The sequence below is a fragment of the Corvus cornix genome, chromosome 3 (assembly GCF_000738735.6).
Source record: "Corvus cornix cornix isolate S_Up_H32 chromosome 3, ASM73873v5, whole genome shotgun sequence".
Classification (NCBI taxonomy): Eukaryota; Metazoa; Chordata; class Aves; order Passeriformes; family Corvidae; genus Corvus; species Corvus cornix.
In genome coordinates, this window is record NC_047056.1 from 95,244,192 (window position 1) to 95,259,376 (window position 15,185).

Below are 15,185 nucleotides of genomic sequence, written 5' to 3' on the forward strand. Positions count from 1 at the left end.
CTTTGTCAATGAATTTTAATTTCTTGCAAAAAAAGTTACCAACAAGTATTTTAAATGCAAAATCATACCTCAATTCCAATTTCAAATCCACCACCAAGGCCAGCAATTCCTATTGCAGAAGGAGCAGACCAGGCTGTTGTGTAAAACAAGATAAATTTACAGAATTTTAACCATATATTACAAGAAATACTCATTTTATTATTACACTTAAAAAATACTGACAAATTCTCTATTTAAAACTATGTTCAAAACCACTACAATAGATTCATAACTATAATGCTTCATCCTACAAGAAAGGATTTAAGAAATACAAACCCTCACGATCTAAACAATTCCTTGTTACAAATTATTTATCATACACTTGTTTATAATCAGATATAATACATTTTTTAAATTAATTCTATACTATGTACTTTTATATTTCATCCTTTTCCACAAAGATACTGAAAGCATTTACATTTAGTCAAACAAATGTATGAAGATTTGAAAACAGCCTTCACACCAAACATTGTCACCTGTCACCTACTTGCCTGACTCATCACACATCTCCTGTTTAATACTGTGAAAAGAATAATGAAAAAAAATATTTTTATCTCTTTTAATTCTCTCATGAAGTACAAAAGGAAAATATCCACTTACTTCCATTAGGAAGCCGAGCTAATACAATTCCACTTCCACCTCGAGCAGTCACCAAAAATCCAGCTTTGATAACAGACAAAACTGCAAGGCCTTTGGCTTTAGCTATTACGTGAGCTGAAACAGCAAAACCATTTATTCAAGACCTTGTAAGAGAAGTTCTAAGAGAAGGGGAAAATAAAACTCAACAGTTAATAAATTTGAACATGTAAGAGTCAAATAATCGAAGCAAAAGTTTAAAGAAAACTTTTTAAAGTTTAAAAAAAAAAATTGAACTGATAATGACACCTCCACCACAGAGAACCACAAATCTAGCCGCAGGTCACATTAGCCTGTGGCAATCTATAGACTGCCACAACTGCTTCACCTGTCCTGATTAGCATGCATAGAATTAGTTTGTATAGTGCCACACACATTGTGTGTGAGTACTCTTGGCAAGATAAACAGAAAACAGGCAGTGTGTATACGAATTAACTTTTTAAGACTTGAATATGAGATGTAGTCTCCACAAATTTTTGGAGGAGTCCAAACTTAAATCGCAACAACACAGAGCAGCCTAAGAAGTTTGTATCATTAGACAGTGTTTGTGGCAAAGACAGTGTCATCATCCTGCAAATCTTATTGCAGACCTTCCAGAACATAACAGTTATGGATTCAAAACCACAACCAGCAACACTGGATGGAGGAAGACGCTAGAAGAAACACGGAGTAACAAGTGCAAAAATAAAGAGGCCAGCAGCAAGTAAGAGTGCTAAACTAGTATCAAAGGGAAAATGCACCCTCAATCTCTTTGCTTCAAGTGATTTTCATCTAGCTCATTCTAATCAACACAGATATTCAAGAGCTAGAGCTACTATTCCAGGTTCTCTCTTAAGAAGATACATTTACAGGGTTGAGCATGAGACAGTCCATCCATCCCAGAGGGAAGCCTTCCAGTGCAGGTACCTTGTAGTGGTAAACATTCAAAAGATCTCTCCCAGTAAGTAACATCTCCCAAGAATACAGCAAACTGAAACCCTTTACTTTCAAAATATTTTCAAAGAAGTTATAGCACCCAAAATCTTCATTCATCTCTAAGTTGTGGTCAGTGAAAACAGAGGGAATTGGTAAAGACAGCATGACTGCAGCACATGGGAGTCCTGAAGGTTTTAGCTGAATCAAAGCATTTTCTTTACTCACGTGGTATAATTTTATCTGGTCCATTTCTGGAAGTTATTTCTGTAAATTCTCGTAGTATTTTAGCTGCCTTTTTAGCTTCTGACTTCAGGTTGGAAGGTATAGGGTTGTTCACTGTAAAACATGAAAGAAATAAATTATGGTCAGTTTAGGATATCTCATATGAAAAAAACAGTATCATCTGTATGGGAAAAGTGGTTCTTTACAAATAAAGAGTAAATCAAACAAACATGGCAAGCAAATACAAGAATTATCTTCTGGATCCACATTTTGTTTCTGACAATTTTAACTGAAGACACCACTTAGGAAAACACACAAGCCTGATTCTTTTATGCAATCTCTTTCTCTTGTACTTGTTCAGAATCCACACTGGTAACAGCAGGGGTGTTGGACACACATCCTCAGCTGTTCCTGTCACTATTTATTTATGGGTTTATTGCATATGAATTTGTCTAATGCCTTTTCAAACCTGCTGATACTCTGCCTTCAGAATTCCTGCAGCAGCCGTTCACCTCCTACTTAAAGAAATACGTGCTCTGTTTTAAATTAATCACCTAGTTACAGTGAATGCCTGCTAGCTCAAGTATCACAAGATCTGGTAAATACCTAATGCATTCAACTTATCTACTACCTTCATGCTTTTATAAATAGTCAAAGCCCCCAGTCTTCTCCACTCTTTCAGGAGTCTCGGCCTTCTTAGTCTCTCCTCAAGGCAGTTGCTCCATCACTGACCACTCTAACTGCTCTTCTCCATATTACCATCAACTCTGCTGTCCTTCAAACAGCAGAGCAACCAGCAACTGGTGACTCAAGAACACTAAAAGTTTCACACCTCTTCAGGACACTTGTATTACAGACATAAACATGTGGCATGTTCTGAAAGTGAAAAAAAATCTGTTTCAGACCAAGAAATTTCCTTTAGAAATCTACATCCTGTTGAAGGTCTTATCAGTATTTCTTTCCAATGTGATCTAACATAAGCCCCTCATGTATTTCAACTGAGGAAAAAGTACAGATTAGAGGTAAGTTATGTTTATTTTATAAAGCTGCAGAGTACAGTAGCAAACACACAAAATCTTGAATGCTATCCTCCAAACCACTGAGGTCGTAAAGTCTACAGAAATGTCTTTATTCCATTTTGATCCACCAGATCTGCTGCCACTAGTCAATGACTGGACAGAATCAAGTATTATAAAATATTAGTATTCTGCAACATTATAAATACATTTTATGTATGAATGTTTCACCTGTAGATTTGCAAAAAGAAGCCTTAGTGCAGTTAAAGAGACAGGAGTTAGTCTTGATAGTTACATCTACTAAAATCCCCCATAGTTATCACTTAAATCATTCTTGTTTTCCTGTCTGGACATAACAACACTCACTACTCCCAAGTTTATCAGCAACAAACCATCCAGCTAACACATGAATATATTGCCAGACCAAAGATGCATCCAGTCTCACGTCACATCTCTGAAAAAAACTAGCCACAGCATTTCTGTAAAATTCTACTGTTCCTAAATTCACAAACACATAAAAAAGACTGTGCATAGAGAAACAACATGCAGTCAAAAGTGGACTATTTTATAAATTGGCATTCCCTGAATATTCATTCATCTCTTCACTCTGGGCAACATTCCTGCACAAAACCAAGGCGAGGACTAAATACATTTTGAGATTACATCAATGAAGCTTAGAGAGTGATTCAGCTCAGGCCAAGGGAAGCGCATAGCAGCAAGTCAGCCAAGTTTCTATTCAGGCTCCATTGACTAGAACACGATACACCTCCACTTTTCAATGAGAATATTCCTCTAGTATGTTCTCCAGGCAAGAAGGAAGACTAAGAGAGATTTTGACAGCTGAATGTCTGGATTAGCATCCCTGAGACAGCTTGCAGCAACATTTGGCTTTGGTGAAGATGCAGCAGGTATAACCTTGGAGAGTTTGAAGGGACATCAGTCATCAGAAGGCTGTGCAGAAATATCAGCCTCTCTGGAAACAAAACGAAATGTATAGAATGCAACAGACTCTAAACCTCACCACAGTATCAGAGTATAAATATTAATTCTATCTCCTAATCATCCCTTCTCTTTTCAGAAAATTAAGCTAGGCAAGGCCTTGAGCGTGAAAGGATAGGAGAAGGTGAAGCTCTAAGAGCTCAGGATATTCTGAAAAGTTCTTGGCAGATGAATTTTTTCTGATGGTTACGGTACTAAAATTGTCAAACTGCTTGCAGGAGTTTTGAACATGCATTTCTGCTGTGATTGGAAGGCTTCCAGGCTGGAACCTGGCTACATGGCAAAAAGAGAGGCCAATGTAGCCCAAATAAAACATGAACTCACAATTGCTTTCGGTAGAATAACAAACTGGGGTGGAGCAAATGTCTCCATTACTTCTGCTGTTTGTACTTCACTCTGCATCTTCAAGGTCAGAGAGCAAACATGACCAGCATATTGTAAGAGAAAAATAAGATTTCTGCTTTTGTATGGAGATACATTGAGGCAGTCCCAAAAAGCATATTGCAACACCATTCTTCTCAAGCACGCACGAAGAATAAACCTAGCATATTATAATTTGTAACTAATAATTAACATTGTAATACACAGCGCATGTCCATTTGCAAAATCAGGTGAACACTCCTACATGTAGGTTTTCACTTAAGATACTTTGCAAGTCTTGAGGTCTTGAGTCTGGGAAGGGTCACCTACCCAGTCTACCCAAAATACACATTTCATGGTACTTAATTATTCTTGTGGTTCAGTAAGATTAAACTGTGTTAAATGGACAGTTATGTGCCTGACCATGCAGGACTTCTAGCAAAGTGATCAACACAATGAAAATAAGATGTGTACATTGGAGATAAAAACCACTGGGAACATGAAAATATTGGGGAGTTAAAAAACATTACTGAGTAAAAGCAAGCATTATCCAGCTTCTAGATTAGAGAAATTAAATTAATTTCTGTTCTCTTCTCAAACTCTTCTTCCTTGTCTTCACATGCATTCCTTCCTCCCCTTCACTTCTCTTAGGCTAATCTCAGAATCTGGAGAAACATCTCCAATTATTCTTCCTACTACTAAAAAAAAAAAAATCCCTTAGCTGAATCCATTGAGAAAACATGAGGTATTTTCAGACCTAAAAGTCTGCAAACAGGAAGAATAGAGTGGGGAAAAAAATAAAATCACTTTACAGTTTTTGTAAGCATTTTCAGATTCAGAATTGCTTCAGAAAGATTTGATGGTTACCAGAAAACACTGTGTGCATGGCTCTGTGCACGTAGGAGCTACTATTTAATTGAAGACAACTCAAAGCTAAACTTCAGGAGTCAGCAAAGGTAATGCTGTTACTACCTCACTGTCCCTTCACTCTCAATACATAACTGGTTGCTCTGAGCAACCTGCTCTAATCAAAGTTGTCCCTGCCTATTGCAGGAGGGGTTGGATTAGATGTCCTTTTCCCTTCCAACCCAAACCATTCTATGTCTTACCTGCACTATGATTCCAAAAACTTTATTCTAAAATACAAACTTTGCACAGAAAAATAGCATTATTTAAGCAAATTGAAAATTAGGTATTTCCACTCCAACCTTTCTAAAAAGGCGGGTTTTTTTTGGTGCCACATAGTGTGGGGTACCTTTATTACCACGGAACGGAGAAACTGGAGAGACATTCATCTAGCTGTACACTACAACAGCAAGCACAGAAAAGCTTAACTTCCCATCCTCAAACTAACACCAGAAACTTCACTTTCTCCCTGTATCACTTGTATCCTGCATCATTATTTCTTCTGCATTCCTCGGGTAGCCACAGGAATCCACTCCTCCATTATCCCTTGTTTTTTCCCTTCTTGCTACAGACTGAAGTAATGCAGGATTATTTTTCTGGACTAAGACACAGCAGGTGAATTTGACAACAACATTCTGCCAGTTAATTTGCATGTGGCTAGACTTGTGCACTTTCAGAAGCTAAGAAATGGGTGATATTTCTAAAGCACAACAGAGGTACAGAAAGGGGAAAAGGAAAGGAAAAAAGAAAGAGGTTGAACACTCTACCAACTGAAAGCTATACCTTGTAGAGAAGGGCTGTAAGTAAGATTTTAATTTAGACAGTAGCAGGCATGAAAATGAAAGTGACATTAATTGGCATTCAAACATAGCACAGAGAGGTTTTAACAACAGGCAGGATGAATAAGCGACCTGATTAAACACTTTCATGCTGAAAACCAACACAGTTACTCGAAGTGGTAACCATATGATTCTTTCCCCAGTGGCTCACTTTGAGTTCCTTTACTTACTTCCATAACGTTGTGTAGATACTAAGGAACTGGCAGGATGCCTACAGGAGCCTTGAGGAACCGATGACTTGTTTAAAAAAAAAACCAAGCAAATCCACACCCTGACCTTAATTATGTATAATATGATGCCTGATAAGGCCTGGCTGGACTCCCATTTTGGTGATAGAACCACAGCAGAAGAAATATAGTATTTTTATCACTGAGGAAAGGGGGAAGTTTGGCTCTCCCTCTTGGGCTATGCCACACTCAAGATTTTGTTGACAGAGTTCAGGATTATATAAGGACAGAGTCAACAATCAACACTAAAAAGGCGAAGTTTAATGGTTTGATATATAGTGTATATATAGCACGGCTGAGGCCTGACTCTTACAATTAAATTTTAGATCAATCAATTTCATAAAAATTTGTCCTAAAGCAAAGAAAATTACTGGTTTTTCAGTAAAAAAAACCCCTATTAAATCAAAAATAACACAAATATGTCAGACAATTCAAAACTAGTTATTCACTTAAAAAAAAAAGACATGAAGGTTTGCATTACAAAATGGTGGCATCTGTCCCTAAATAAAATAGAAATAAAATAAATAAATATTATAGTGAAGGTAGAGAAGTAAATTCGTGCTTCTATGTATTTTAATCACTCTATAAACAGACCAAATTGTAACTGGGATTTCTGTGACCTCAAAAATTATTTCAACTTCTGTTCATCTATCAAACTGTCTTTCTCTCCCTCAAGCTTACCTTAGAATTTGAACTGTAAAATTAGTTCCTTAGAAACTCATTTAATGTCGGAAGTCTATGGAAAAAATCATTTAGATGTATCTGCTTTTTAACAAAAATACTGTATGAAATATTTAGACAAAAGCAGAATTTCCGTGTTCAGTTCATCCCATCAATAACATGCGTAATATTCCTATAGCACTGTCTTCACTATTAGCTTTAAGTATGCATACCTAATTGTCTGTTTTGTATTCCAGCACTGCTCAGGAAAGAGGTAACCAGGAGCAATAAGACAATAATATCTATCAGGAAGATACACTGACTGATGGATTTGGAATGCCGTGACCAGCGAATGCTCAGCTGGGAGCAAGCTTCATTTGCACTCCTGCTTGTTGTTGAAAGGAGCAGATATTGAGTGTATGTGAGTCAGCAACACAAACCCCATGGGGGAATATCACACAAAAATTGATTAACTCCTTAATTTGTAAGGTGATGAGGCAAGTGCGTCAGCCTCTAATTTACATTCTGACTAACAGTAATAATTTGCTGGCTGAACGTTTGGTGAAATTATCTGAGCAAGGTGCATTAAAGAATAAATAAAGCCTTCTTAAAAGCTGTAACTAATTCTGATCCAATCAAAATTATGCTGAATATGAACAGATGAAATAAAGCATAGTGGCATTACGAGAACCAAACTTCAAAAGTACAGTTTCAAAGAATGGATGACAAAGGGGAGACAAAGACTTGCATGCAGATTTCACACATATGTTTCCCATGTATGTTTGAGCTTTGAAGCATTTGGTGAAAAGTGGTTTTGTGGGGTTTTTTGGCTACAAAAAGAAGAAAAAACAATGACAAATACCTCTATAAGCCTCATATAGTTATTCAGTCTTTACTTTCACTTCACTAAAAAGTTCAGAAGCAGCACAAGAATACATTAAGGCATAGCTGATTTGCAAATACCTGTGGTTACATCAAGAACATCAATGCTAAAAGGCTTGTATGAACAGAGAACATTCAAAATTATGAACATTGATAAACATGAAAACTAGCACAGTCAAGAAAAGTCAAAGAACAACAATCTAATGGGAAGGAGAAACCTGAAGAACAAGACTGTGCAGCACTGGAAAAGGGCCTAAAGAAGAGATTGCAATTTGGCATTACAATTAAAGAGATTAATGCAATTTTGGTTTTGCAAATGTGTAACAACACGATACTGTGGTAGCCAGCTCCAGCCTTGGGATTCATCTGGTACTTGAAATTCCTTGAACAGCATGCCAGACATGCATTGTAAGCATTTTGCCCAGCCTAAGTGTTGCAATACAGAGCTGTAGATGACAAAGAGCAGCCTATGCTAAACATGTCTCTATGACTCTCTCTCCATTTATGACTTCCAACACTTGAAGCCAATGACTGAAAGCAAAGAAGCCAGGTTAATGAAATGTCAAGAGAAGATCTGTTGAGTTCAAAGAAATAGTTCAATAAGTTGAAAAGGATGTTAAAATTAAAGGCAGTAACAACCCTCTTTAGCTGAAATCCAGCAGACATACTGTTGTCAGAGCCTGAGCTCCTTATTCCTGGTTTTGGAACCAACAGCAACAAGCAGATACTGTTTCCTCCCGATTCCAAGGACCATGAACAAGGAAAGGCTCAGAACATATGCTTTGATCATCCTGCTACAAAGGACTAATGGTATAGGAAAGGAGTCTACGAAGCACTAACAGGGAATGACAAAGCATTACTGACACACTGGTTATGCCAACTGGCAAGGTTGTACAATTCTGACATAGGCACCTCGAGAACAGCAAGGGAGACAGGAGACAACAGATAATACATCAGCGTAAGGCAGTGGAAGCAGAGCTTAAAAGTAGAAAACAGGGTCTCTGTACAGTGAAGTTTTGCACTAAGTTCATATATTTCTACCATGATCTTTATAACTTGGATTCCTGAAGTTTTACCAACTTCCACGCTTGCTTCACTGTTCATCAGCAACACTGGTGTGAGAAGTTAGTGACATGTCAGTGACAGTACAAGTTATGGCAGGGTACAAGTACTACAGCAAGCACTATGTGGCCTTGCAGAGTGTCAGCTGAGCTGCACTGGAAGACTCTAATGTGCACTTTCACAACCCTAATGGTTTTCTTACTGTGAATTAATGTAACTACACTTTCCTCCTTCCCCACCCTGGATAACAAGTGGTTTACTGGATGGTATTGCATTAAGCTGGCGCTGGTAGTGGTGAGAGAAGCAGACAAGAAAGGTCTGCTGAACATGCAGCTAACAGCATACAGAAATCAAGGTTTACCTAAGAGAGATGGAAATATATTCTGTCCAAACACTCCAGTGAAAGGAAGTAAAAAAGTGCTTAAAAATAAAGTTCAAAATGAAAAAAAATAAACAACCATTCTTATCCATGTTAAAACCAGCCTGTTTTTCTTTGGTTTACCTGCAATAACCTGCTAAAGTTAGCTGTTGATGACAGCCTGTGCCCAGGAAAACCTCATGAGCATACTGAAGCTACAACTAAATTCAGCCTTCAAGAACTCAAATATGCAAAAGGAATGACACATAACAGAAGACAGTACCTTCTCTAAAAGGAAAACAGCCCAACAATTCTATATGTCAAAGAGGAGAATCTCACAGACATTTCTATCAATATAGGAAGCTGAGATATTTACAGTATTTTGAACAATTTTTTAATGGAGAGCATTATAATAAGAAACTATTATAGAATTTGTGAAGCTTCTGTTTCCACAATTACATATATTTATACATTTAAATCACAGTAATTTGTGTGAAGGGAGGAATAACAAAAGCCATTAAGATTAATACTTCTGAAAACCTTTACGCAAACTTGCATCACATCTGTATGGTTATTGCAAGACAGCTAAGAAGTCAGACAATGAGAAGAAACACAGGCATCCACATTTGGATTTTGGCATGCAAATACACAGTAGGGAATCAACCCAAAATATAAAGAATCACAAGTCTTTATTGAAAAAAGAACCATTTCAAACACAGAAGGCCTTTCCTTGCTAGAAATTAAGTAATGGAGATAGATGAGCAGATTTCTTCCTTTGTTCTCATCTCTGGAAGTCTGTAGTTCTGAGTTTTGGGGGTTTTTTGTGTGTGTTTAGGGGTTTTTTTAATATATTACTATGAGTTATAGAAATCAAAATACTTCTGAAGATAACTCAAAGGAAGCCAGAATTATCAGAGGCACGTAAATGTGGCAGCCCTAAACCTGGAGAGGCAAACTGCCTCACACCAACCTGCACGTGCACTATGTCTATCATTAGCTGGTACTCTAAGGTGAGTAACTCTTCACAGCCTTTATTAGAGAATCATTGAATGGTTTGTGTTGGAACGGAGCTGAAAGATCATCCAGTTCCAGTCCCCTGTAATGGGCAGGGACACCTTCCCCTAGACCAGGTTGCTCAAAGTCCCACTCAGTGTGGCCATGAACACTTTCACAGATGAGGAATCCACAACTCCTTGGGCAAGCTGTTCCCAGTGCCTCACCACCCTCGCAGTAAAGAATGTATTCCTAATATCTAATTTAAATCTCCCCTCTTTTAGTTTAAAATGTTACCCCTGGTTGTATCACTATCTGCCTATGTAAAAAGTCCCCTTTTAGGCATCACATCTACTTCTTTTTATAGGTCCCCTTTCAAGTACCAGAAGGCCACAATGACATCTCCCTGGAGTTGTCTCTTCTCCATGCTGAACAAACACAGCTTTCTCAGCCTGTCTCCATAGGAGAGGTGCTTCATCCCTTTGATCATCTCTGTTGCCCTCCTCCGAATTTGCTCCAACAGGCCCCATTTGTCTTGTGCTAAGAACTCCAGAGTTGGATGCAGCACTCCAAGTGGGGTCGCACGAGAGCAGAGTAGAGGGGCAGAATCCCATCACTTACTCTGCTGCCCACGCTGTTTTGGATGCAGCCCAGGTTGCAGTTGGTTTTCTGGGCTGCAAGTGCACATTGCCAACTCATGTCCAGCATTTGTCCACCAGAACCTCCAAGTCCTTCTCAGCAGTGCTGCTCTCAGTTCCTCTTCCAATCCGTACCTGGATCTGGGATTGCCTTGACCCAGGTGCAGCACCTTGTACTTGGACTTGTTGAACTTCATGCAGTTCTCATGGTACCACTTCTCAAGCTTGTCCAGGTCCCTCCCTCTCCATGGCATCCCATCCTTCTGTTGTATCAATGGCACTGCTCAGCTTTGTGCCATCAGCAAACTTGCTGAGGATACACACTGAATGTAGGTTTAAGGCTTTCTGCTATGACTTTTTAAAAGGAGTAAGTAAACTTCTTCATGGTCAAGTTTTTATGCTGGTGTCCTCTAAGCAGAGGCATTTTGTAAACTCAGGATTACAGAGATAGAAATTGAGATGTTAGCTGACAACCTTTTGAAAGCAAAGCAAAATTTATTTGAAAGGCAACAATTATACACATCCAAAATAAGCTTAGGCTCTGCACAGGCTATCTGATATAAATTAAATTATATGAAGTGTGATAAAAGTAATAATGCCTGTTAGCTGTATCAGTGTGACTATTGTCATGTATGGTGTCCAAAAGCATAAAAGATTTTTGGTCGGCTCTAGTGTTTGCAAGCTGCCTTTTCAAATCTTGCTACCAATTATGTATGCACTTCTAGACCACAGGAACTCAATATTTTTCCCATGAAATATCCATTTTGTTAACGTTAAAATAACCCTACAATATGTAAAAACCCCATGCCCCGTTTCATAGTGGCATAATTTTTATTACTTTTCTCCACAAAGAGGAAAGAACTTAACTAATAGAAACACCAAGTTGATCACTTTGTAACTTTATTTGGTATCAGTTCTCAGCCCAACTTTGAATTAACTATTTCCTTGAGACAAGTCAAGGAAAAAAAAGCCCTGTAACACAGAGTCTCCTGCGTTATCAAAAGCATTTGATGAGTTGGGTTCCCAGCAGTTTTTGTACTGAAGTCAGGTTGGAGAAAATTCTAATTAGAGATGCTGAATTTCCTCTCATCTCCTTTTCTGAAGACAGCTGGAATACATGAGGGTAAAATGATAGTGACAAAGCTGTACAATGTACGTTAAAGAAAAATCTGTTCCCCTTGTATATGCAAGATGTTTCAACTAAGTGATGAACTAAGTGATGTTCCTTATTTCTAAGGAACTGTGGCATGTGAAGATAGTTGATACCTGCCTGAGGCACAGAGGATTTGTTCCAAAAAGCACATTAGACAACTGTTCAGCTGCACAGGAGGCAGAATAGTGGAACACCTGTAGCTAAAAGTCTTCAAAAATTCTTGTAACCTTTAGCAATTACAAGAATACTAAAATCCCAAGTCCACAGTTCTACAACCAAGTTGTAGCCTTTGCACTAAAAGAAAGGATAAACACAAGCAGCACAGGGATGAAATCACTCAATTTGTGCAAAAAGAACCAGAAAACAGCATTTTCAAGAATATAGAGACAGTGATGTGCTCTAAAACAAGCACAAAAAGCAGAGTTATCCTGGGGGTTGTCTGAGACTCACATGTGAGGCTCTAGCAAGAATTTGTACTACAAGAATTGCAGGCTTTGGCTCAAAACATGCCATCACACCTATCCTCCCTACACCCATGCCCCAGGAAACTGTCTACTTGAAACCCTTTTAGTAAGTCTTTCATATACACTTATTATAATATGTTGGATGTGTAAACAATTGGCACCAAAGGGGTGCTACCCACCAAGCAAGATAAGTAGCATGACTGAAGCCAAGTCATAGCTACAAATTCAGTTCTACCTGTCTTGTCTCATCTTAATACAAGAGTTGGTATGATATGTGAAATTTAGACAGGGGAGTAAGAGGAAAATCCTAGAGAGAACACCAATTTTGACTCGTTAACTCTATTTCAATCCTCAAGAATAAACTTCAAGGCAACCCAAGCAGATTAACAAGTACATTATTATCCTTTGCACATGAAAGCTTTAACTAAAACAAGGCTGTTTGTATACAACAATTCTAAACAAACATCTTGTTTATCTTCTCACCAGGGCCAGAGGTACAGAGAGAACAAAAATGTAACACATGAAACCCAGATGAGCATTACACAATAGCCCTCTATGCTACCATGAAAAAATATTAACTACCTTAACAAATACAGGCTCTGCTTATCTCCCAATGAAAGTACTTAACATTTCTGTCAAGGAAACTGTCACCATCATTCTGATCCTCTCATTTCCACATTTCATAGATGTCCCAATTCACTATGTGCATGAATCAAATCTAAGAAGTCACCAATTCCCACAGCTAATTAATTCCTACAATTAATCACACAAGAAACATTTCTTCGAGCTAAAAGGAATAAACATTTAAAAAGTGAAGATGCTTGATATTTATTAATCAAGAATTTGAAGAGCTCTAGTTCTGCCTGAATTCTTAGATTATCTTATTCACAAAAGCATTTCTTCTCCACTAAGTCATACAGGCTCTTCTACAACAATGCAACAGCTGTTTCAAAAGCCCCCAAAATATGGCGAGCTTATTACATCAGAAATAGTACATCAGTAATTCTTAATGGTGAGAAACCATGACACAATGCAAAGAACAACAGTGAATTCTGTCACAGTTCATTTCAAAGGTATGAAGTTGCCATTAGCTGAAGAAGGCACAAACTGTATCTCTCTTCCAATGCTGAGGGCTGAAAATGACAGAATAATGTAGGTTGGAAAACTCCTCTGAGATCATCAAGTCCAACCTTTGACCAAACACCACTTTGTCAACTAGACCACGGCCCTAAGTGCCACGTCCAGTTGTTCCTTAAACACCTTCAGGGATGGTGACTCCACCACCTCCTTGGGCAGCCTGTTTCAATGCTTGACAACTCCTTCAATGAAGAATGCAGGACAACACTTTAGATAAGGATCCTCCCCAGTCCCCTCCCCAAGACACTGAAATATGAAAGACTTTGTCCCAAAATTAGAGCTAGGTGTGTGCGTACATATGACATACACAGATACAAACACCGGGTTTTATAGGAACTCCAGGATGGCCTTTCAAAGCACTCACTTCTATATAGAGCCTCATCCTCCCCAACCCACAGACATAGGAAGGGTGCAGGGGGGGAATCTGCTTCCAATGTCGATCCCTCAAGGGACTTCACTTGACAGAAAGCAGGACAAAAGGCACTCTGCACTGCTCACTTATGTAATATGGCAGAGCCACACGTGAGAATGCTACAGCTAACTCATCTCGCTCTCCTTTGCCAAGGCCATGTCTGACAAGCGAGCAGAGCCCTGGCCCCTGCCTGGCTCCACCACCTCGCGCTCCCGACACCTGTGAGCTGGCCTGATAACAGCAGGATGCTGCAGGCGCCGGGGGCAGAAACCACACTGCTGATTACCAATCACTTCCACTGCAAAGTAAAATAACTAGATAATTTTAAAAAATGTGGTTGTACAACTGTATTTACAAAAGAAGTAGCATATGCAGGACAGCATTTCAAGCTGCATAAAAGGAAATGTGCAATTTGTTCCATTCCACAGCAAACGTTATATAAGCTCTTCAGCTTTCATTTGAAAGTCACAGATCAGGCAGAAAATTAAGAATCTGGCATTTTTTATTTAACCTCCAAAGCGCTGCATTTTGACCAAAAGACCAGCTAAACAAGTCTTTAAAAAGTAGCAGAGGAATCCAGTCCTGGCCACACCCTGCCGTGGTGGGGCTGTGTCTGCTGTTACAAAACCCAGCCAGGTACGCAGATACAGTGTACAAGATAGCACAGAAGAAAAAATAAATACTTAAAAAAGTTTTTAAAAGTATATAATTAAATATAAATAAAATATATACATATATAAATATATATAGCTTACAATATATAGTAGGTATATACAGTCTATCTATATCATATAGATATAAAACACAACTAAATAAAACGAACCAAAAAACAGACACTCGAGGCTTGGCTGGAAAGCCAAGCGCCCGTGTGCCCAATTTCACCCGCAGCCTGGCGGGGCCAAATCCACATTCGACGCTTCTCAAATTTCTACGCGGAGGACGCAGCACATGCTGCGACCCCGGGGAGAAGGGGATGCGATGTGCCGGCGCGGCCCTGCCCGCCGCGCACGAGCGCCTTCGCTCCGCCCGCGGGGTGCGGGGGCGGCTCCGTGCCCGCCGCGGCTGCCCCGCTGAGGAGCCCACCTGCCCCCGCTGGGTACCCACTCCTGCCCCCGCTGGGTACCCACTCCTGCCCCCGCTGGGTACTCACTCCTGCCCGGGCCGGGGCACCCCCGCTCCCCCTCGCTGCCTCTCCTCCTGCCGCCGCCGCAGCCTCACTGGGCGGCGCCGGGGCAGCCCCACCGAGCCGCGCACCTGCCGCAGGTGA

At 39.4% G+C, this 15,185-nt stretch overlaps 1 protein-coding gene across 5 annotated transcripts in view; it reads right to left on the reverse strand.

Annotated features, from left to right (window-relative positions):
* The window catches only part of SH3YL1 (SH3 and SYLF domain containing 1), a 47,880-nt gene extending 32,707 nt beyond the window's left edge, over positions 1-15,173 (reverse strand). For 4 of the 5 annotated variants that reach the window (XM_039567893.1, XM_039567892.1, XM_039567890.1 and 1 more), the window contains exons 1-4: positions 15,069-15,173; positions 1,816-1,926; positions 640-753; positions 69-133 (exon numbers count right to left, since the gene is read on the reverse strand). In XM_039567893.1, the coding sequence (XP_039423827.1) occupies positions 69-133; positions 640-753; positions 1,816-1,926; position 15,069 (291 nt within the window). In that variant the 5' untranslated portion in view covers positions 15,070-15,173. Of the gene's footprint in view, positions 1-68; positions 134-639; positions 754-1,815; positions 1,927-15,045 lie in introns of all 5 variants that reach the window. The other variant, XM_039567891.1, reaches the window with a different exon arrangement.
* Positions 15,174-15,185: the final 12 nt, after the last annotated feature.